Source organism: Schistocerca cancellata, chromosome 1 (genome assembly GCF_023864275.1).
Source record: "Schistocerca cancellata isolate TAMUIC-IGC-003103 chromosome 1, iqSchCanc2.1, whole genome shotgun sequence".
Taxonomy (NCBI): domain Eukaryota; kingdom Metazoa; phylum Arthropoda; class Insecta; order Orthoptera; family Acrididae; genus Schistocerca; species Schistocerca cancellata.
The window spans coordinates 1005557508-1005579886 of NC_064626.1; the positions used below are offsets into that span (position 1 = coordinate 1005557508).

General features: G+C 42.1%; 1 protein-coding gene across 1 annotated transcript in view; it reads left to right on the plus strand.

Annotated features, from left to right (window-relative positions):
- Positions 1–22379, plus strand: part of LOC126121327 (serine protease inhibitor dipetalogastin-like) — a 219189-nt gene that overhangs the window by 76601 nt on the left and 120209 nt on the right. The window contains exon 3 of the mRNA XM_049915083.1: positions 742–900. Coding sequence (XP_049771040.1) covers positions 742–900 — 159 coding nt within the window. The remainder of the gene's footprint in view (positions 1–741; positions 901–22379) is intronic.

Below are 22379 nucleotides of genomic sequence, written 5' to 3' on the forward strand. Positions count from 1 at the left end.
TGGTACGGAAACAACTGGTTCTCCCGTAGCACTCTCCATACAGTGACGTGGTCAACGTTACCTTGTACAGCAGCAACTTCTCTGACGCTGACATTAGGGTTATCGTCAACTGCACGAAGAATTGCCTCGTCCATTGCAGGTGTCCTCGTCGTTCTAGGTCTTCCCCAGTCGCGAGTCAAAGGCTGGAATGTTCCGTGCTCCCTAAGACGCCGATCAATTGCTTCCAACGTGTTCCTGTCGGGACACCTTCGTTCTGGAAATCTGTCTCGATACAAACGTACCGCGCCACGGCTATTGCCCCGTGCTAACCCATACATCAAATGGGCATCTGCCAACTTCGCATTTGCAAACATTGCACTGACTGCAAAACCACGTTCGTGATGAACACTAACCTGTTGATGCTACGTACTGATGTGCTTGATGCAAGTACTGTAGAGCAATGAGTCGCATGTCAACACAAGCACCGAAGTCAACATTACTTTCCTTCAATTGGGCCAACTGGCGGTGAAGTACAGTACGTACTGACGAAACTAAAATGAGCTCTAACATGGAAACTAAGCGTTTCCGGACACATGTCCACATAACATCTTTTCTTTATTTGTGTGTGAGGCATGTTTCCTGAAAGTTTGGCCGTACCTTTTTGTAACACCAGTGAAGCTTCATTTCGTTTTCTCCTCCCCTTGTGGGTGCTTCACGCAGCAGTGATGACTGACGCTGCCGTTGGTGTGTTGCTGTGTGCAGTGCGGGGCCTGAGCGTGCGGCGCGGCGCATGCGCGGCTAACCCGGAGCCGGAGCACTGCGCGCTGGCGTTTGCCGTGTGGCGGCGCGTCTGCGGCAAGGACAACCGCACCTACTCCAGCGTCTGGGAGCTGCTCTGCCACGCCCAGACCACCGGCATACGTGAGTACCCACTCGTCTGCGACCAAACAACAGAGAAAAAGAATTACGTACCCCGTGGACCACTGAGGCAGTGACACCTAAATCTATTCTAGAATCTGGAAACTGCTCTTCCGTGCGATATTTCAGATTTTCTCGGCGTGACTGATTAACAGTGTGGCTACAGTCGAGCTGTTGATTCCATTTCATGCACTACAGTCGATGGCCGACATAATCGTAACTTCAGATGCTGCGAGCTGTGTCAACTTACTCGCTGTCTGGACTCCAGACAGACCTGCAGCCGAGTTCGACTGCTCGCTATCCTCTTTGATGCTCATATGTTTTTCGGAGGTTTCACTGTTTGTTCTTTGATAAGGATATTCTCTCAGCGTTTTGTAGCTCTGAAGAAATGGCCGACGACATATTTCCAAAGAGGTGGCAATATTCTTGCCGTTTTTGGTATAACTGATGTGATGTATTAAAAAAAAACTTGTCGCTCCTGAAGCACTAATTTTGACAGAAAGTATACAAAACTAATTATACTTACTTGATTGATAAATATCCGCACGGTAATTTTAAGGTAGATTACTTTCATATGTAAACGTTATCCATGTTTCAATAGTCCACACGAGTATGGACACATGAGTATGGAGACGATATAGTACGACCATTGTCATTCAATTATCTGAATTTATACCTAGCATAACCAATGAGCTATGAAATGTAGGTAGAAACTATTTGCAAAAAAATTGTTATATTCCGATAATATTAGGCTGTCACTAAAGTTAAAAATATAAAAATTCAGTCGGATGTCAACTAAAATAACCAACAAAGTACCAGTTCAAAGTTCCACGAAGAGAAAAACACTGCCGGCCGCTGTAGTCGAGCGGTTCTAGGCGGTTCAGTCCGGAACCGCGCTGCTGCTACGGTCGCAGGTTACAATCATGCCTCGAGCATGGATGTGTGTTATGTCCTTAGGTTAGTTGGGTTTCAGTAGTTCTAAGTCTAGGGGACTGATGACCTCAGATGTTAAGTCCCATAGTGCTTAGAGCCATCTGAACGATTTTTTGGAAAACACTCAACTTTGATGACATCTGCAACACTTTATTGCTCACGAAACGTCACTTCTGATCACTTTAATGGATTTACTGCATTCCTTTCTTGCTTTTTTTTATTTTTCATGTTGACTGGCGTAAATATAGTTGAATAAAATGTATTTTCAAAGCTTACGTTTTTTGGGTTGTTTGGAAAAAGCGTGATCAAGGGCCATCATTCAATGAATGTGGGAAGCCTGCCAAAACCGAACTGAAACTGGCCTCTAGGAACTGGTTTTAATAGCCTAGGATTGAAGCAAGGCAGTCCTCATCTCTTCACTTTGTGCCATTATTGTGTAGTCAGGCCAATTGGAAAGCAGAATTCATAGCTCTGTAACTGCATTTGGTGAAGTGTTGCAACCCTTAGAGTTTGAGATGTTCCTAGCCGCTAGAGGGGACATATGTTTCCGCCTCGAAATTTCACATATTTTTCCTCTATTTTGTCGCTGAAAAGGGTATTATCTTTTTTCAGCTGATGTATTTAGGTCCGAAGAATAAATATAGATACCCATGCCTACAGTAGACCTGGATCGTGTTGTTCAGGGAGCACTACGTTGGTTTGCCTTGCGAAACTGAATGCACAGGATAGGGCAAAAAAAAGTGGCCCGGACGAGTGAACACGACTGGACCTGAATGCATGCATGTTACAACACCCTGTGACACCTACACCACGGGCACGCTCGCCACGTGATCCACACCGGTTCAGAGCGTAGTTCGGGTTGTTTCAGTGTGGGTAGAACAGTGCAGCGTGTGTTCGTTGTGGAAAGTCACGTGATAGCAAAATCGTGGAAACGGTGTAATCAGTTGTTAGCTGAGAAGTTTAATGGTGTCAAAGTGCCAGCAAATAGTGCCATGCAACGTTTAGTTAGAAAATGGCGTCGGATAATATCTGCTTTAAACAAGTCAAAGGACATTCCGAAACGTGCGCACATACCAGAAATATGTGGCTGCACACCGCCAGAAAATGCTTCAGAGTCCTACGAAATCAACCCGACGCCTATGATCCTTTTTATCCTGGAACTCTGTTCTCCGGGCCACTTTTGTTTGCCTCAACCTGTACATTCAGCTATCCATCACGGGTCTTCTTCGTCCCCAGGAAGCGATAAGCTACCGTTGTGATTCCGTTTTACATCTGAGGAGGGAGACGTGTTTATGCGAACTTAAGAACGGGTGATGAGCACTTATACTGCCGTCATGTTTATGTTGTTATGGGAACTGGTGTCGGAATTGGCGCTCCAGGTGATCTGCAGTTCGTTAAGGGCTGCATGAGGGAGTGACAGAGAAAACACTGAGGACACTGTTCCGACACGGTTCCGTAATGTTTCACATCCATTTTGGCTACAAAACAGCGCCGAATCTGTGAATGGCATAATAACCGAAAAATACGACACATAATGAATGCTGAAGTCACAGTATGTCCAAATTCAGTATCGAAGCTCATAATCGCTGCTAGAAAAGTGGTCGCCTTCCCTGATCCCCTCTCTTCTTCCTGCTTGAAATTCAAATCATTATTTCGACAGATTCCTTAACTATTCTGTCACAGGAGCTTGACGTATGCTCCACCATATCGGTCTCCTATTTAGTTTCACGAGTAAGTTCGAGGTAATCCTACTAGAAAAGCCGAGGAGAGGTTCGAGGAACATCAGTGATATACATAACTAAATAAACCAAGAAACTGTGCTGCAGAAGCTGTTGAAAGCATTACAAAGAAGGACAAACTAACAAAGAAAATACATAAAAACTAAAGAAGATGAAAACGACACTCAGAATCATCAAGATTATGGAGCTGGAATGATGCAATATGTTATCATTGAGAAGAAAACGATATGCAAATCTTTAGTTTCAATTTCTCGTTATCAACATTTTTGTATACTTAGGTACCATTATCACATCTGATATTAATGTTGCAGAAACAAAATTTTGTATGGATAGTAAAATAGTGCTTGCTAACAAGGAGAAACCACATTATTCAACAATGCATTAGATATTTTAAGCTGGAGCGTGTCATATGTTCTTAAATTTGTAGGAGAAAAATTGACTTCTAAAAAAAATTTTTTTTAAATATACAAAATCAGAAATTGGATTGCATGGGATTATATCGATATTTACTCCACTATATGTTCTAGTTTTTAATTTTTTTCACATAGAGTTCACAATATACGAATTATGTGGTTTAAGTTTTATTCCAATACCTATAAAAGTTATCGAGTTATTATTTTTAGAAATACTAGTAAAAACTACAGGCCATAACGTCCAGGTCTCTTTAAGCAGTGTTTATGACATTATATCTCCTGAAATGTGAGTCATACAATGATATAATTTCACAGGTACAATCAGTGATATATGTAAATACTTTATGAAAAGCTTGTTGCGAATAGAATTAGTAGTAAATTAAAACGTCATGCCTGTTGATGAAGTATCATTACGCGCCATTTTAAGCAAAAGCTGTTTTTTTACGCATCTTAATGTCCTAAACTATGTGCCGTACAAAGATGTAATTTTACAGGGACATTCAATGTTATATGTGGATACTGTCTGTAAACAGCGTTGAAAATAGAGTCGATAGTAAAGAAGCAATACATTAAAACGCCGTGTAAGCGTAGGTTTCCACTGAGGTTGTAATCCAAACACGTGATAAAAAAATATATATGTATGTATATTCTACAGCTCCTAGACTACCGGGCCGATTTCAACCAAACTTAGTACAAATATAACTTATCATCCATACATATTATAAAAATGTCTGTATATATGCACGTATGTTCCACATCTCCAAAACTACTGGAACAATTTCAATCAAACTTGGTACACATACAACTTATTCCTGGAGAAAGTTGCTGTGGAGGTACGAACCACCTACCAAACAAAGGGGTGGGGGTGGGGGTGAAAACGTAGTGTAGTTCAGTACGTGCAAATAGCCACATTATATTCATCCAATACTTGAGAATGAAACCGCTTAGCAAATTGCAATAAACTTACACATAATTTCAAATCTTTACTACACTTTTTCTCGCTCACAACCCCCAAAAAATGATGAAAGAAAAAATTTTATCGCTTACTGCATTTTCGCTGTGTATGCAGTAGAACTGCTGCGTCAGGCTTGCCGTTTTAATATATTTCTTCCATACCACTAACTGTTTTAGTGAAACATTTTGCAGACAACATTCACATATACCATTGAATATGCCAGCAAAATTGTGTCATCCTACGACACATAATTCAAGATATATGACGTGAAGTACTGAGGTTACTGAAAAACTGCCGCATCATGCTTGATGTTGTAATTTACTGTTTCCTTACTACTTTCTCATTTCGCAAAAATTTCGCACATAGTGCCCACATATATCACTGGACGTATCTGTAATATTATATGGTTATGTGACATGACTGAGGAAATATGACATCATAAACATTGAGCTGGGTGAAATTGAAATTCGGTACAGATACAGGTGAGATATGTGTACAAATATGTGTGAAATATTTTAAATACATTTGAAATATATCTTAAATGCGTGTACTTTTGCAAAGCTGTGGGTAAATAGCTCCGCTTAAACGCCTGGATCATTATCGACCACATTTGGTATACATGTTACTTACTATCTAGAAATAAATACTGTGGCGGGTAAGAACAAGTGTATCGTGTTGCAGGTGATAACTAGAAGAGAAAGAAGGGGTGGAGGAGATGGACACATAGAGAGGGGGAAGGAGGAGATGGACACAGGCAAGAGGGGGAGGAATGGATGGACAGAGAGAGGGAGAAGGTTAAATGGAAAGATAAAGGAAAGAGGAGTAGGTTGACATAGAGAGAGAAGAGAAGGAGATGGATAGAGGGCAGACAGAGATAGGGGGAGGAAGAAATGGGCTAGGGTGAGGAGGAGGAGGAGATGCACAGAGATGCAGACAGAGGGGAGGTGATGTATACAGAAAGGAAAGAGGACGAGGTGGACAGAGGGAGAAGGAGATCAATACCAATAGGGGGAGGAGATAGACAGGGAGAGAGGAGGGAGAATAGGACACAGAGAGCTAGAACAGGAGATGTAAGATGGGCAGGGGATGGATAACAAGAAAGGGGAGGAGGGACTGGACTTAGAGTGGCTGAAGAGAGAGGAGAGAGGGGAGCAGGTGGACAGAGAGGCGGGAAGCAGATGAGCAGGGAGTAGGGGAAGAGAGAAATGAATAGGGAGAAGGACAGGACAAAAATGGGTATGGAGAGGTGTGGAGGAGATGGGCAGAGAGTGGTGGGTGCAGGAGGTGGGCAGAGAGAGGAGGTGGAGCAGATGTTCAGAGGGGAAGGGGCAGGAGATGGACAGAGAGAGGGGGAGGAGGGGGAGATGGATAGAGAGAGAGGGAAGCAGGAGATGGACTAACAGATGATTGGAATAAATACTTAACCGAGAAACGCTAGGTACTCAGCTAGTTGTCAATAAAATTCTGTAGGGTATGTGATTGCATTGTCAATATGCGAAATCCTCCGACGCTTCGACCACTGTTGCAAATGGCCGAATCCTCTGAGAATTTTACATTCTGATAAAACGTCATGTTTGATGCTGAAGTTTTACAGCATGAACATCAACAATGCAGCAAGCTATAAACTTTTTTCCTTTCGTAATTTTGTGGGGGATGTCAGCGAGAAAATGTTTCGTAAGGCTTTAAAATAGGGTGTAATGTTTACTGGAAGTCACTAAGTGCTCTCATTCCGAAACATTGGATGCATATAATCTTTGCATTTGTGAGCTGTCAGGTACGCTACCTAAGACAAACTCGCAGTTTCTGAATGTTTTCACATAAGACTATACTTCTTACTGAAAACATAATGTCAGAATTTTAAATTAGCTCAATAATTGCTCGAAATATTTGATTATATATATGTATATTCTTGGAAGCCATTAGCTGGCAGCCTGCAACTGGCGCCGGGTATCGGGTTCTGTGATAGTCACTGATATAGATAGACAGACTTAGAAGGCTGAGAATTTGTTGTGGGGAAGACCGCTAGTTCAGTAAGTGTTTGCTTCCATATCACCTGGCGGCAAGGTTGTCTGTCTGTTTACACTGTGATGATAGTTTACACAGCACATATTTCTTCATTAAATGCATCACAGAATGAGGCTGCGAAAAAATGCGAATTATGAATCTCACATATGGTGAAGTAAAAGTGCAATGTAAGAACTGTACATCGTCGATGTGCATGTTGTATTAATCTAAGGTCATTGTATTCCAGATAGAATAAAAATTGGCAAAGTTAGCTTAGTCTTTTGCCCCTTCCCAGTATATCATTCAGTAGGAGAAAAGACACTTTCATTTGCATCAAAACATCAACCAGATCCTTCAGTTGAAACTTACGGGCTGAGTGGCCGGGAGTTTTAACTAAAGAAGACGCCGGCCGTGAAAACCTACGTTGTATGAATGAACTACAATACATTCGCAGATTGAGTCCACAGACTGCAACCGTGTAATACAGTTGTGCGGGCTGTCTACACTCCAGGCAAACATTCACATCTGCATCTCCCTTCTATACACATGTTCTGCAAACGAATGTGATATGCATGGCAGAGCGTAACTTATCACTGTGGCTGCTATTAAGATTTCTTTCGTTCCACTCAAGCATGTAGCTCTGAGGAATGACTCTTCAGACGCCTATGTCACTGCTGTAATGAGTCTAATCGTGTCCTCGCGATCCCTCTGGGAGCAATATGTATGGAATTCTAGCATAATTCTAGATTCCTCATTTAATGCTGTCTCTAGAAACTTTATAAACAGGCTTTCGCAGGGTAATGGGCATCTGTCTTCACCCGTTTACCAATTCCGATTTGTCAGCTTTTCCTTGTCGCTTTCCTATGAGTCAGACTAAGTTGTGGCCATTCGTGCTTCCCTTCTTTGTAAGGTTTCACTATAGATGTCAGTGCTATTTGGTATCGATCCCATACACTAGAGCAATTTTGAACGATGGGATAAACGAAAGTGTTTTAACTAAGCTTTGTAGATTTGTAGCATTTTACCAGGAGCCTACCAATGAACTGATTTCTACCACCTTCTTTACCTTAGATTTTTAAAGAGTGCAGTGGAATCAGCTATTCTTGGAACGGAACAGGAGACAAGGTAGTTACGACCGAGTAATCTGTAGCGTACTCCACAGTGTATTCTGGGACTCCCAACAGACCGCACGATAATAATTCGCTGATTCGCCTTGTACCTGCACAGATGGCGCATTAGGGGAGGAGCAGCAGTAGTGGCATTGGTTCCACCGTGATGTAGACGAGGTGCAATTCGAAAACTGAAGGCTATGGACAAAAGCATGTGGCGCATAACCTGTAACCTATGATCAGGTTATGCCAGTACGCCCAATAATTCAAAAAATACAGACGTTAAAAATCGCATTAAAGTACAAGAAAGAAATAAAGACATACGGAGAAGATCACCAAAGGAAAACAAGTCCGACCAGTATACGTATATATAAATGGTGTTTTTGTAAGTGAATGCATTGAAATATCTGGAAAAGTACGCATAGGATCAAAAAAAGTTGTAATTCCAATTTGTTTCTCTTGGAGAGGGTTATACAATGACACCACACTCGACCCCCACCTTATCCCGTGCGTGGGTATGTGGAGCCAACTTTGAAATATTCAATGGGAACCTCCGCTTTTTTATTGTAGATTACGAGTCTACGTCAAAATGTACATATGTTTTGTCTGAAGCATTTCCTTCATTTCGCCACAAATGGGGCTGTAATCAGAGGAATGAAAATAGGTACACAATCGTAATTTACGTGGCTCAGCAGAGGTTGTATATCCAATAGTACGCGGAACCCCACCTGCACGCTGCGAATGTAGGACGCGACAGAATTTCATAACTCTCTAACTGGAAACCCCGTTTTCAACGTTGTATTCCTCAGACGTATGGAACAGAGGGCTACTCGGCCGCCACTGTGGACGTGGCTCGAGGCGAACGCTACATGTACTTTGCCAATTAGAGTAAGGGTCCAACCGTAGCACAGCCAAGTTCAGTCCACTTAGTGATCCGCTTTTCAAATGACCGTACACAGGACAGAAGCATATCGGCGGGAATGACAGCCCAGGCGTTTATGATGCTGTCCACCACGTCTTCATGGCCTGTTGGCACTTGCTGATACACCTTATCTTTTAAATATCCCCACAGAAAGAAATCCGGCGACGTCAAATCCGGAGACCTAGCGGGCAATTAGTAGGGTCACCTCTGCCGATACACCTAAAAGTGTAAACACGGTTGCTGATACACCTTATCTTTTAAATATCCCCACAGAAAGAAATCCGGCGACGTCAAATCCGGCGACCTAGCGGGCAATTAGTAGGGTCACCTCTGCCGATACACCTAAAAGTGTAAACACGGTCTAATACCTCTCATACTTCAACCGCTTAATGCACTGGGAAACCGCCATGTTAATTCCACATACGTTGTCGAACGTCCAGAACGGTATCCTACAGTAGTACCAGTAGTTCGTGACGATATTTGCGTCCATTCAACGTGCCGTCGATAAAATACGGACCTATGAGCTCGTTCCCCTCGATGCCACACCATACGTCAACCGACCGAGGACGTTGATGGTCAACTTGCAGTAGCTAGTGGAGATTGTCAACTCTAGTAGTGCATGCTATACCGATTAACACTACCATGATTTGTGAATGTAGACTCATCGGAAAATTGTATTTCGGAAAAGAACGTGGGAGCCGTTTGCATTTCTTGACGCACCCATTCACAAAACACTACCCGGTTATGGAAATCGGCGTCATGAAGTCCTTGATACGCGATACGGATGACACTTGTGGCAATGCAGTTTTGTGACAATACTACGTACGGATATACGGGAATCGCAGTGTAATTGCCGGGCGCTTATCCGTGACTGCCCCTCGTACAGCTATTTTGTTAGCTTCTTCTGTAACACGTCTGCTTCAGTTCCTTTTGCCTATCTGTACGCTGTCATCAGACATAAAGGCGTTCAAAACTTTGTAAAAGAACGAACGAGAGCGAGGATTCTCTGGAAAATGTTCGGCATACAAGGTAGCAACAGCTTCAATATTTCTCATACATTCTCTGCAAAACATGATCATTTAGTTTTTCCTTCTGTGGCTGCAGTATTCAGCGTCCACTTGCACGTCTGTTTTCCAAATGATACGTAGGCGTGCAGACAATAAACATTGCGCAAGTATTTTAACGTTAAGAGCCGCTATCTGTTCTACGTCTACATGTTACATGAGCTCCGGTCGCAGTGTACTGTCTTTTATAACATTTCGTAGTTCGCTACTTGGCCACGGTGACGCGTCTGTTAGTCCCTATATAGAACGTTGTGATAGGGTTTACAATTAGAAATTATGAAATACTGGCCTGTCCTACGCTCGCAGGATGGATATGGGGTCCCACGTGCTATTGTATATTCAAGGGCCATTGAGTAGCATATCGTAAATTACGATTATGTATCCATTACTATTCCTACGATTACAGTGTCATCTGTGACGAAACGAAGAAAATGCTTCACACAAAACCGATGTAGATTTTACTTTATAATCATAATCTGCAATAAAAAACGTGGGCTCCCATTGAAGATTTCAAAGATGCCACCCGCGACACACGTAAAGGGTTGGGTGGCGGGTCGAATGTAGTGTCATTGGATGTCCCCATCCGAAACAAACAAATTGGAATTATAACATTTTATAATCCGATATGTTGTTTTAGAGATATTTCAATGTCTTCAGTTAAAATGAACATAGACAGCGGTTCCTGCAACTCTTTGAAGCATACTTTTAATAAGATTTTCCTTTCTATTTCTCCCCTTCTTATATAAATTTATTTGATCTGCATTTAACCGCATCTAATTATGAAGAGACTTCCGCGCATCTACGGCGAGCAAAGACTATGGTACCATGCTAGTAAGAGACAGTAACTGGCACCAGCAACTGTAGTGGCTACCCATTCGGAACAACGAGGTGGACTCTTCCAGCACCCAGGAGAGGAATGCGTCCTGCCCCGGAAAGAGGAAGGAAGATAAGAATGTAGCGTCCCATCGATATGTAGGTGACTGAAGACGGAGCACAAGCTGGGAATGTTTCAGGGATGTGGAAGGAAATCGGTTGTGCTCTTTGAAAGGAAACATTCCGGCATTTGCATAGGGCGATTTAAGGAAATCGTAGCAAACCTAAATCTGGATTGACAGACGCGGATTTGAACTGACATCCTCTAGAATTCGCGTTCAGTGTGCTAACCTTTGCCTCACCACACTAGAGGTTTTCGTCAGTGTAACCTTATTTTCCGCGAGTTTTACCTGTAAGTCAAAACAGTGATTGTATACTGCAGTATATACACACATAAAGCATGTATCCAGTGGATATGTATGTGCACCAATCTGCGTTAGACAGAGATCTAGGCCTCTCCAACTGCTGCTTGACAAGTGGCAAAGAGCATCTCAAGAAAGGCTGCCTCAACACTTTCATGCAATTCTTCATTTGTTTTGTACAGACGTTGTGCCACATCGGACTTTGTTATTGCCATAATGCGTTGTCTGCGACTTCAAAAATGTTCATCAAGAAATTCACGCACCTGAATAGCAAACTGTGCTGGTCCATGAGTGTCAGCGATGATTCCATTGCATTTAAGATGAACTATTAACCACGTTTGCAACAATGCTCTTCGTCGTATTGAAAGCAGGGAAACAAAGAAAAGAATTGTCTATTTCTCTAAGTCTACAAGTCAAGAGGCAAAAACGACATAATGTTCTTGGAAAAAATCCGCAAGCACGGGAATTTTTTATTGACCGTCTGGATTGCTTAAATTTGATTAAAATACGCTGTTTAGGTTCAACATGAACCATCCTCAGATCTATAGACAACAGTAACTTAATTACTCTACTAAATACAACGATGTTATTACACCATACCACCATCAGACAGCAGATGCACCGGACCTATCTTGGTTACATGAGCAACCCATTCAACTTATTAGCAAAATTTACGTTCTACATCACAAGATAAAATATTTATTTGGTGGACTCCATGCTATTAAAATAACCCACAAGGCTACTACTAACAGATGGCGACTAGTGCTTTTGTCAAATTTGAATAAAACAGAGTTGTTGGGTCGGTGTTTTTCCATAAATCTAATAAATTGAACAGATACTCATAACAGAGACGCAGTCATCAATAATATATTCTCCTTCACTATTAACAACAATCTGCCATCACTAGGGTAACTTTTCGATTGCGGAAAGGAAGACCCTTGAAGGCTGTTCGATAGAGAGGGAAAGGTGAAAATCCGAGGGCGCAAGATCCGGTTAGTAAAGTGGGTGCGGAATAACTTCTCAACTCCCACATAGTGTTTTTGTCGGTCTAGCAGATAGCGGGAGAACGTTATCGTGGAGTAGCACCACTTTATGCAATCTCCCTGGTCGCATTCTTGGATTGCGTCTGCAAAACTTTTTAGTTGTTGACAGTAAACGTCAGCAGTGATGCTTGCACATCGGGGAAGTAATTCGCACACATCACACCGTTGCTGTTACACCAGATGCATACTATTATCTTTTGTACGCGGTGTTGCTGATTTGTTTGGGCGTTACAATTCAATTCTTTTTCTTATGTTAGCATAAAGACACGGTTTCTAGTCACCAGTAACGATGCAAGACAGGAACTTTCGATGTTGTTCATGAGCCAATTGATGAAAAGCAACCAGAACTACACAAATGGCCACCCACTGTTTTTGTTTATATCATTCGGTACTCATAGACCCGATTCTCGAATCTTCACCATTGCATGCAAATGTCACAAAATGGTGGAATGATAACAGTTCATCACATTTGCCCGTTCTCGAGAACACTGCCATGGATCATTGCCAATTAACGATTATAAACGATCTTCATCAAACCCCGAAGTTCTTCCTGAACCTGGATCGTCATTAATGTAAAACGATCCTCCTTATAGAGAGAAAATCATTTTCTTGCTGCCTTCTGTCCAGTGGCATTATCTCCATACACGGTGGAAATGTTCCGCTTGCCTCTGCTGCTGTCATCTTTCTATTGAACTCAAACAGAAGTGTCAAAAATGTTCCGATTTATCCTCTTGGAACTCCATTTTCTAGCGTTCACAGCTCCACTCACTATCTCCGGATGACGAAATGACAATGTGTAAACTGACATATCAACAGTGAACTAATAATAATGTGTGTGAAATCTTATGGGACTTAACTGCTAAGGTCATCAGTCCCTAAGCTTACACACTACTTAACCTAAATTATCCTAAGGGCAAATACACACACCCATGCCTGAGGGAGGACTCGAACCTCCGCCGGTACCAGCCGCACAGTCCATGACTGCAGCGCCTCAGACCGCTCGGCTAATCCCGCGCGGCCAATGGTGAACTACAAATAAAAAATAGCAATAGATGAATAAACCCATAGCAACATGCAAGACGAAAACACGTTGAAATTATTCACACCAAGGCAACGGCCCCATAAGGAAGCATGCTGCAAGGAATATAGGCCTCCAGTAACGCAATGGATACGTAAGCCATCAACTGTTTAAATTACAAAAAAGTTTAGTTATGTTTATAAAGCTTTTTAACCTTGACAAACCACACCTTTTGATTAAGTACTTCCGAGAACAGTATTCTCAAGAAATACAAAAATATTATTATATCAGTGTGGGTATATATCTTCTATTCAAATGTGAGAAATGTACCAGACACCATCCGTTGGTAGTAACCTTGAAGACTATATTAATAATATGGACTGCACCCAATACCTTGCGGTGTAGCATGTAAATTTATTGTCTATAAGTTGGACAGATTGCTCCTGTAACCAATGCAATCAGATTTCTGCAGGTACAGTTGACGTTTGATTGTCCTAAGGTAATATAAGAATATTGAATTTTGCACAGTATCACTGCCTAGACGTCTGACGATTGTTTATATTGAGCCGAAACCAATAATGAAAAAGAAAATTAAAGGAAAAAGAATAAAATATATAGTTTCAAGTCAAGAAGTGTGCATGGAGCTCTCGAATACGGTAGACATAAGTTCTCTGAACAACTCAACCTCAGCACCTTGTTGGTGAGGTGTGGAGGAGAGCTAATAAAATCTACTGGCTGTAACGGGTGACTGGTAGCAGGATAGCTAGCCTCTCACAGTGCTGCGTTCTAAGTTTGGGAGCGCGACTTAATGGGCCTGCGCTCCGGAGTGGACGCAGCTCAGCGCGGCGCAGCACGCAATGCGGGCAAGTTGCGCGGCGGCCTAAGTGATTGCCGAAGTGCAGGCCACGCCGCGCCGTCCTGATGCATAATGCAGAGCGCGCCGCGATAATTGTTGCGCGAGCGATAAGCAAGTTGTTTGCCTACTTGTTGCCAGCCGCCTGCTTATCTGGCTGGCGCCAGATTTACGGGCCGGCCGGCTGCCCGCCGATATATCATTAGCGGTGGCGAGCTTAGCATAGGGACGAGTGGACGCGGGCTCGGCAATTTTGGGCGTCCGGCGGCCGAGGCGCCACCCCTTGCCCTCAGTTCGGCCTCCACTCGGCTGAATATTAACGAGAGCGTCTGGTAATTAACGCACTGCCGCGATCCCGCACGGATAATCTATCGCCGTGGCTACCAAGTGAACGGCCGCGCACTGCCCGGCTATTTTCCTCCCTCGTACTCTTTCACTGAGCACCACAGATTAACTGCGGCGCTTCTCTGTCTTATCTCGTAAGGGTATAAAAGCTCCGACAATAGACAAGCGGCAGTTAACGAATTTGTCTCCTACCCGTTTGTCAATCCTGAATGAGGTTATCCACAAATCACTCCAGATAATGCAGGACTATGGAATGTAGTCGAATTAAGTCGGGCGATGCCGAGGGAATTAGATTAGGAAATGAGACACTTAAAGTAGTAAAGGAGTTTTGCTATTTGGGGAGCAACATAACTGATGATGGTCGAAGTAGAGAGGATATAAAATGTAGACTGGCAATGGCAAGGAAAGCGTTTCTGAAGAAGAGAAATTTGTTAACATCGAGTATAGATTTAAGTGTCAGGAAGTCGTTTCTGAAAGTATTTGTATGGAGTGTAGCCATGTATGGAAGTGAAATATGGACGATAAATAGTTTGGACAAGAAGAGAATAGAAGCTTTCGAAATGTGGTGCTACAGAAGAATGCTGAAAATTAGATGGGCATATCACATAACTAATGAGGAGGTATTGAACAGTGAAACGTCCCCTTTTGAACATTTATACATGACTGTTCTTAAACTGACACACAATATTTTTTAGCGCAACGCAATCTGACTTTCAGAAATCCCTACAAAGGAATGGCCCTGACTAACATTAACCTGTACCTTTCACAAATCACTTACCTCACCAAAAATCTTCGTTACTCGAACTACTGCAATACAGCGAGCGCCACTACTGCCAGCTAAATAAAAGATTCAAACTACTGAAGGCACTAACTACTGATAGGCATAGTTAGCAAATGACAGATTTTAATAGAGAACAAACAATGTATTTACCTTAATAATCATAATATATATGCCATCCAGTCTTACAAATTTCAAGTCTCCGCCATTTCTCTCCCCACATCCACCACTGCTGGCGGCTCACCTCCAACTGCGCAACGCTACGCGTTGTTCACATCCAGCTGCCGCTGCCCAACACTACAATGGCAGACAACAATGCAAACTAGCTACAGACTGCATACAGCACAGCCAGTGATTTTCATACCGAGCGCTACGTAACGTTGCCGATAAGAAAACATAAACAGCCTACTTACAACAGGACTGGGGAGAAGAGAAGTTTGTGGCACAACTTGACTAGAAGAAGGGATCGGTTGGTAGAACATGTTCTGAGGCATCAAGGGATCACCAATTTAGTGTTGGAGGGCAGCATGGAGGGTAAAAATCGTAGAGGGAGACCAAGAGATGAATACACTAAGCAGATTCAGAAGGATGTAGGTTGCAGTAGTTACGGGGAGATGAAGAAGCTTGCACAGGATAGAGTAGCATGGAGAGCTGCATCAAACCAGTCTCAGGACTGAAGACCACAACAACAACAACAATGCAGGACTTGTTTTTTAAACAAGGGTTTTTCTAATTTACTTACTACCTCTTCTCCATTCCGGCCGTATTATGTGTCTGTAATGACCTCGACTTTTGCCAGATGTTAACCCCGCCCCTCCCGCTCCCCGACTACGCATTGGAATGTTCATGTAACTTTGCGCTTTGTGTTTGGTTAATTGATGAGAACTATTCCGTCTTGAAATTCTGGTAAAGGTACTTCGTGCTTTGTGTAATTCCAAGTGAGAGAACGGATGGATTTTCCTGCAAAATCACCGCCTACTGTCTCTATGTTTCATTTCAGCACAGCTGGATTAGAGTTCCTAATTATCTTCCCAGCAACTGGTCAAAAGACAAGTGCAAAGCAAAATTTTTCAGTATACAGTATTCTGACTGTGGTCTTAGCTAAATCATATTACAAAAAAATGGTTCAAATGGCTCTGGGCAATATGGGACTTAACTTCTGAGGTTTTCAGTCCCCTAGAACTTACAACTACTTAAACCTAGCTAACCTAAGGACGTCACACACATCCATGCCCGAGGCAGGATTTGAACCTGTGATCGTAGTGGTAGCGCCTAGAACCGCTCGGCCGCCCCGGCCGGCCAGTCATATTACAGAAAGATTCTTTAAGGAGGGCAACAGATAACCCAAGACGATGTTGAAATCCTAATAATACCACTCCTTCTTTTTTCCTTGTAAAGAAACTGTCTTGATTGAGGCGCAGTCTCTAACCGATGATTAAAGGGATGATCCAAATGCAACAGAATGAAAAACAAAGCCAGAATGTATTGCTAAAAGCAAATAATAACTTCACAGATATCTACGAAACATCTGTAATTCTGTCTGACAATGAAAAGCGAAGTACCAAAATACTTAATTTTTTGTCAATACATGAAGTCGTAGTTAATTCTGTAGTTTGTATATTGGTATATTTTATACCATAGAATTGCACGTTTACACTTACATTAACTAAAACATGAGCGTCTGTCGACATTACATTTACCAGACGCTCGGTGTTACTTCGCGTTTGTACCAAGCAGCATATATGTTCGTATAACTGGATACAAGCGCTGTGAGATCACGTCAGGGATACGTCTCTGTGGAACAACATTGTTTCTATTAAGAATTATAAAGAGCCACTCTTACATTTCTATAGAAGCCACGCAATGTACTATTATTCGATCATCTAGTAATTACAGCTTATATAAACATAATAAAATTAACGACGATCTTCTGCTATATCGAATATAAAGAAATTGAATCAAATTAGGAAACACAACTTAAATAGAACACTAAAACACAGTTGATTTAGAACATGTGTTAATGTGTTAATTACGTTTGTTGGTTTTTTTGTAGTACTTATAACTTCAGTAGCAATGTGTAATGCTCTGAATGGTGGTATCGACAGGAAGTTTCATTCTTCTTGCGGAACAGATCTCAGAGCGACATGTGTCTAGAAAACTGAAAGTAGCATTATGCGCCTCCAGAACATCACAGTGATGCTACTTCCGACTGAGGTTGGCATAAGGCGCTGGTCGTTTACGTGCTGTTGTTGTGGTATTCAGTCCAAAGACTGGTTTGGTTCTGCTCTCACTATCCTGTGCAAGCATCTTTATCTCCGAGTTACTACTGCAACCTACATCCTTCTGAATCTGTTACTGTATTAATCTCTTGGGCTTTCCCTACGATTTTTGCCCCCACCCCCCACTCTTCCCTACATTACTAAAATGGTAATCCGTTGATGCCTCAAAATGTGTCCTACCAACCAATCCATTCTTCTAGTCAGGTTGTACCACAAATTTATCTTCTCCCCAATTCTGTTCAGTACCTTCTCACAAACTACATGATCTACCCATCTGATCTTCAGTATTATTTTGTAGCATCAGATTTCAAATGCTCATGTTTCACTTCCATACAAGGCTACACTCCATACAAATACTTTCAGAAAGCACCTCCTGACAGTTGAATCTGTACTCGATGTTAACAAATTTTTCTTCTTCTGAAACGCCTTCCTTGCTACAGCCAGTCTACATTTTATATCCTCTCTACTTCGAGCATCATCGGTTATTTTGCTTCTCGAACAGAAAAATTCATTTATTACTTTCAGTGTCTCACTTCCTAATCTAATTCCTTCAGCATCACCTGATTTAATTCGAATACATTCCATTATCGTTGTTTTGCTTTTGTCGATGTTCATCTTATGTCCTCCTTTCAAGACCCTGTCCTTTCCCTTCACCTGCTCTTCCAGGTCCTTTGCTCTCTCTGATAGAACCACTTTGTGATCAGCAAATCTCAATGGTTTTATTTTTTCTTCCTGGACGTTAATTCCTACTCCACATGTTTCTTTAGTTTCCCTTACTGCTTGTTCATAGTATAAAATATTCGTGTACAAGATATGCCATTTGTGTTTTAGTGTTACGGTATTCTAGGAAATTACATAATAACGGTTAATTGAATATGTAACATGTCAGTAGCATCGCGCTATATGACACGATATTAATTAACAGACATAGATTAATGTGTTAGATACGTGCTGGCCAGGGTGGCTGAGCGGTTCTAGGCGCTACAGTCTGGAACCGTGCGAGCGCTACGGTAGCAGGTTCGAATCCTGCCTCGGGCATGGATGTGTGTGATGTCCTTAGGTCAGTTAGGTTTAAATAGTTCTAAGTTCTAGGGGACTGATGACCTCAGAAGTTAACTCCCATAGTGCTCAGAGCCATTTGAACCATTTTTTTGTTAGATATGTACTAGTAACGTCTGAAGAAAAGAAGTCAAGATTGCTTATTAAGGTCCCACTGACGAAATATGGCGTACCTATTTGGCCAAGCATTTTATGGTTAATATATTGTAGGTGTGTATCTCCACATAATTTTTTGAAAACGTAAGAGAATTCTTGCTGTACAAATTCAGAGTTGTAACACGTTCCCTCAGTGTAACCGATAATCAAATATTAATCTAAATTACATACGACAGGGGGCCACAGTGTAGTTCCTCTGCACTTTTCTCATTGATGCTACTTGTTACCTCTTGAGCTGCTGTCACTCGCATGGCGTCTTTACTTGTGAGCTACAATAGTAAAAGCTATATCGTATGAATTCTCGTAACCTGGGCAGGCAGTGTAAACAATTGCTGCTCTTCAGAATGAATCTTCCACTCTTCCGCGACGTTTCCACTCTTTTGAAACTTGCCTTCCCTTTTACCATTTTAAATGGGTTCAATGACGTACAATACTTGTAAGAATGTTATACGGGCTGGCCGCGGTGGTCTCGCGGTTCTATGCGCGCAGTCCGGCACCTCGCGACTGCTACGGTCGCAGGTTCGAATCCTGCCTCGAGCATGGATGTGTGTGTTGTCCTTAGGTTAGTTAGGTTTAAGTAGTTCTAAGTTCTAGGGAACTGATGACCACCGCTGTTAAGTCCCATAGTGCTCAGAGCCATTTGAACCATTTGAATGTTATACGGAAATCTATGGCTATAATTGTGCCACAATGTTTGTGTGATGTACACGGTGAGTCAGCTGCCCCCTATCCACAGTTTTTACACAACCCGAAACGCCTTCAAATACCACATGCGAGATTTTCATATTCTCTCGCTCGCCACACAAAAACTATTAATCCTAAAAATAAAATAAAATAAAGACATGAAGTGGATCTTTTCATAGGAAATTTAGTGAACTTAAATTTTGTGCAGAGATTCGTTTTCGCTAGAGACAATAGTCTCTGAATTACTCAAGAAAAACGTTCAGAAGTGACCTTCAATAACTTTCAAATGCACTTTTCCTTGAATAACTCGGAAACCTTTGCCTCTGGCGACAAAGTATCGTACTAGGGCATCAAATCTCGTACAAAAAGATTCTGTTCACAATTTCTGTAGGGCTGACCATTTTTGTATAGCGAGTGAGAGAATATGTAAATCTCACATGTGGTTCTTGAAGGCATTGCAGGTTGCATTAAACCTATCTGTAGGGGCAGGTGAACCACCCTGTATATGTGGTTCCTTCCAGAATCACATAAGGAATAAACTGAGAGAAAATCAAAGCGAGAGAAAACTGTAGAATAATTGCAGCAGTGGTCGACATGCTGCTGATGAAAATAACACTGAAGTACAACAAGTGTAGCCATCTGAAGATGGACATGATATCCCAATGCCAGTGACAGCTAAATTCATTTGTAATATCTTATGCACTGGTACTGTTAGAGGCATATCGCACATAAATTTAAAATAACAGGTAATTCTCACACATCCTCCATATTTGCAGACCAGTAACATATTTGTTCTCCATAATGGCTGAAAAAGTGTGGCTTATCACTAAAGAAGCTTATTTAACTCATAGTGTATAATGGATACATACAGAATGAACAAAAATTCCAGTTGTCCGACACTAAATCGCGAATCCTTGCATAATAACAGTACAAAAATGTCTGTAACGAAATTTCATCCAATGCATATTTTCGGTAGTGAACTGACGACAAAGACAGTTTGTTAGCACTGTAATTATATGTACAGCAAGTATCTTCATTCAATGCTGCTTAAATATGCTGCCGAATTAGTGCAGTGAGTAGAGTTTAGAGTTAGAAGACTCGAATTTGGGAGTTAGATTCCTGATTTAGATTTTATTTTTTAATTTTTTTTTATTTTGATGTGCCCAAGAATGCTATACAGTGCACTGTTTCTTGTACGATATCTATCCAAGAATTAGTTTTTTTAACACTGAAAACAACAGTTGTTGCTCAGACACGTCAGAATTATTCATGAATAGTAATGAACATTTAAAACTAATTACTTATTATAGAGGAGAAATAACTACAAAGCTACAACATCTGTGTATGTTAAAAGTAGATAATACATTCAGAATGAGTGGCCAACTGACTGAAAGCTGAAAGACACAATTAGTCGTTTCATGATGATGACGATAACAATAATAACTAACTTTGGAAGTTATCTGTCATGTGGGTTGTTGGCGATACTGGCTACGAAAAAGAAAATGTGGTGGACATGCCAGTGGAAAGCATAGTACTTTGTACGAATCTGTTGAGCTAACGGCAGGATTGCATAGCGGAAACTGGGTTCGAATGTGCCTGACGAAATACTGTGACACTATATACTTAGACTAAGCTGCATGGGAGCTATACACTTAAATGATCTGACAGGCAGGGTGAGTAAAGGTCTGAGGCTTTTGCTGATGATGCTGTTGTGCATAGGTAGGTGTCACTGAGTGATTGCAGGGGAGTAAATTCACGACCAAGAAAGACAGTTTGTTAGCACTGTAATTATATGTACAAGTGCCTTCATTCAATGCTGCTTAAATATGCTGCCCAATAAGTGCAGTGAGTAGAGTAGGTGGTGTAGAAGTAGGGGAGGGAGGAGAGCGTCATCCAAAACTTGTGGGTTGCCGTCCCTTCAAAGGCAGAGTGCGGGTTACCTACCCTTAAGGGGCAGTGACGACAGGTGATGACGCGAGTACGTGACGTCACGTGCCGACAGCTGCGGACGCGATTGACGTCATTCACGATGGCTGATGTGACGTCAGCTGATGACGCGGGTACCGTTATTCAAGTTGGCGGATTTTGGGGGGAAGTTCGAATTTTGCCAATAAATTGAATTATTCGCTTCAATTGGTCACCTGGCAGTCCCCCCCCCCCCCCCCCCCCCCGCTTTGCGACTTTTTGCAATATGGCGCGTGAAAAACAGCGGTAAATTTGAATTTTGGAGGGAATTTAGCTCAGAAGTCCTTACTCTCACAGCTGAGGGTAGTTAGTGCAGTGTTGCCGTCACCAGAATGTGCTAGTGGCGTCAATGGCGAGAAACCAGAGTCTGAGTTGCCAGTGCTTCCTACATGCCCGCGAGGAAGGAGCATGTCTTCGATCCTTGAGATGAACAGTTCGATATATGAGGTATGAAGAATATGATAATTGAAGAGTGTAGGAGAAAGAAGCAGAAAAATTCAGTTAGCAGATTGTGACAATGCAGAAGGATGGAGCCAAGATGCATGTCGTGCCCAATACATGATCATGTGCATGAGCAAACTGTCGAGATATCCAACATCAAGCATTCACTCTCCCAAAACGGATGAGGCTGCCAGTTGAGGTCAATTCGCTTGAGTGGAAGCATATTCGTATATGCAATATATACCATTGAAGAGCAGCTGTCCATCCATACCCGTGGCTGTGCTGAATGTGTTCTGTCGAGAAGCTATTGGTGTCCAACCGGGAGAAGTTTAATAGCCATGTTGCCTGTAAGCATACAACCAAAAACTGTCCCCATAGCCTCCTACATATAGAATAGAAGGGAGCATTAATGCTTCAACATATGAAGAGGAGGAATACAGTCCTGCAAATAAATTCTTTGCATCGAGATGCATTAAAGATGCATTAC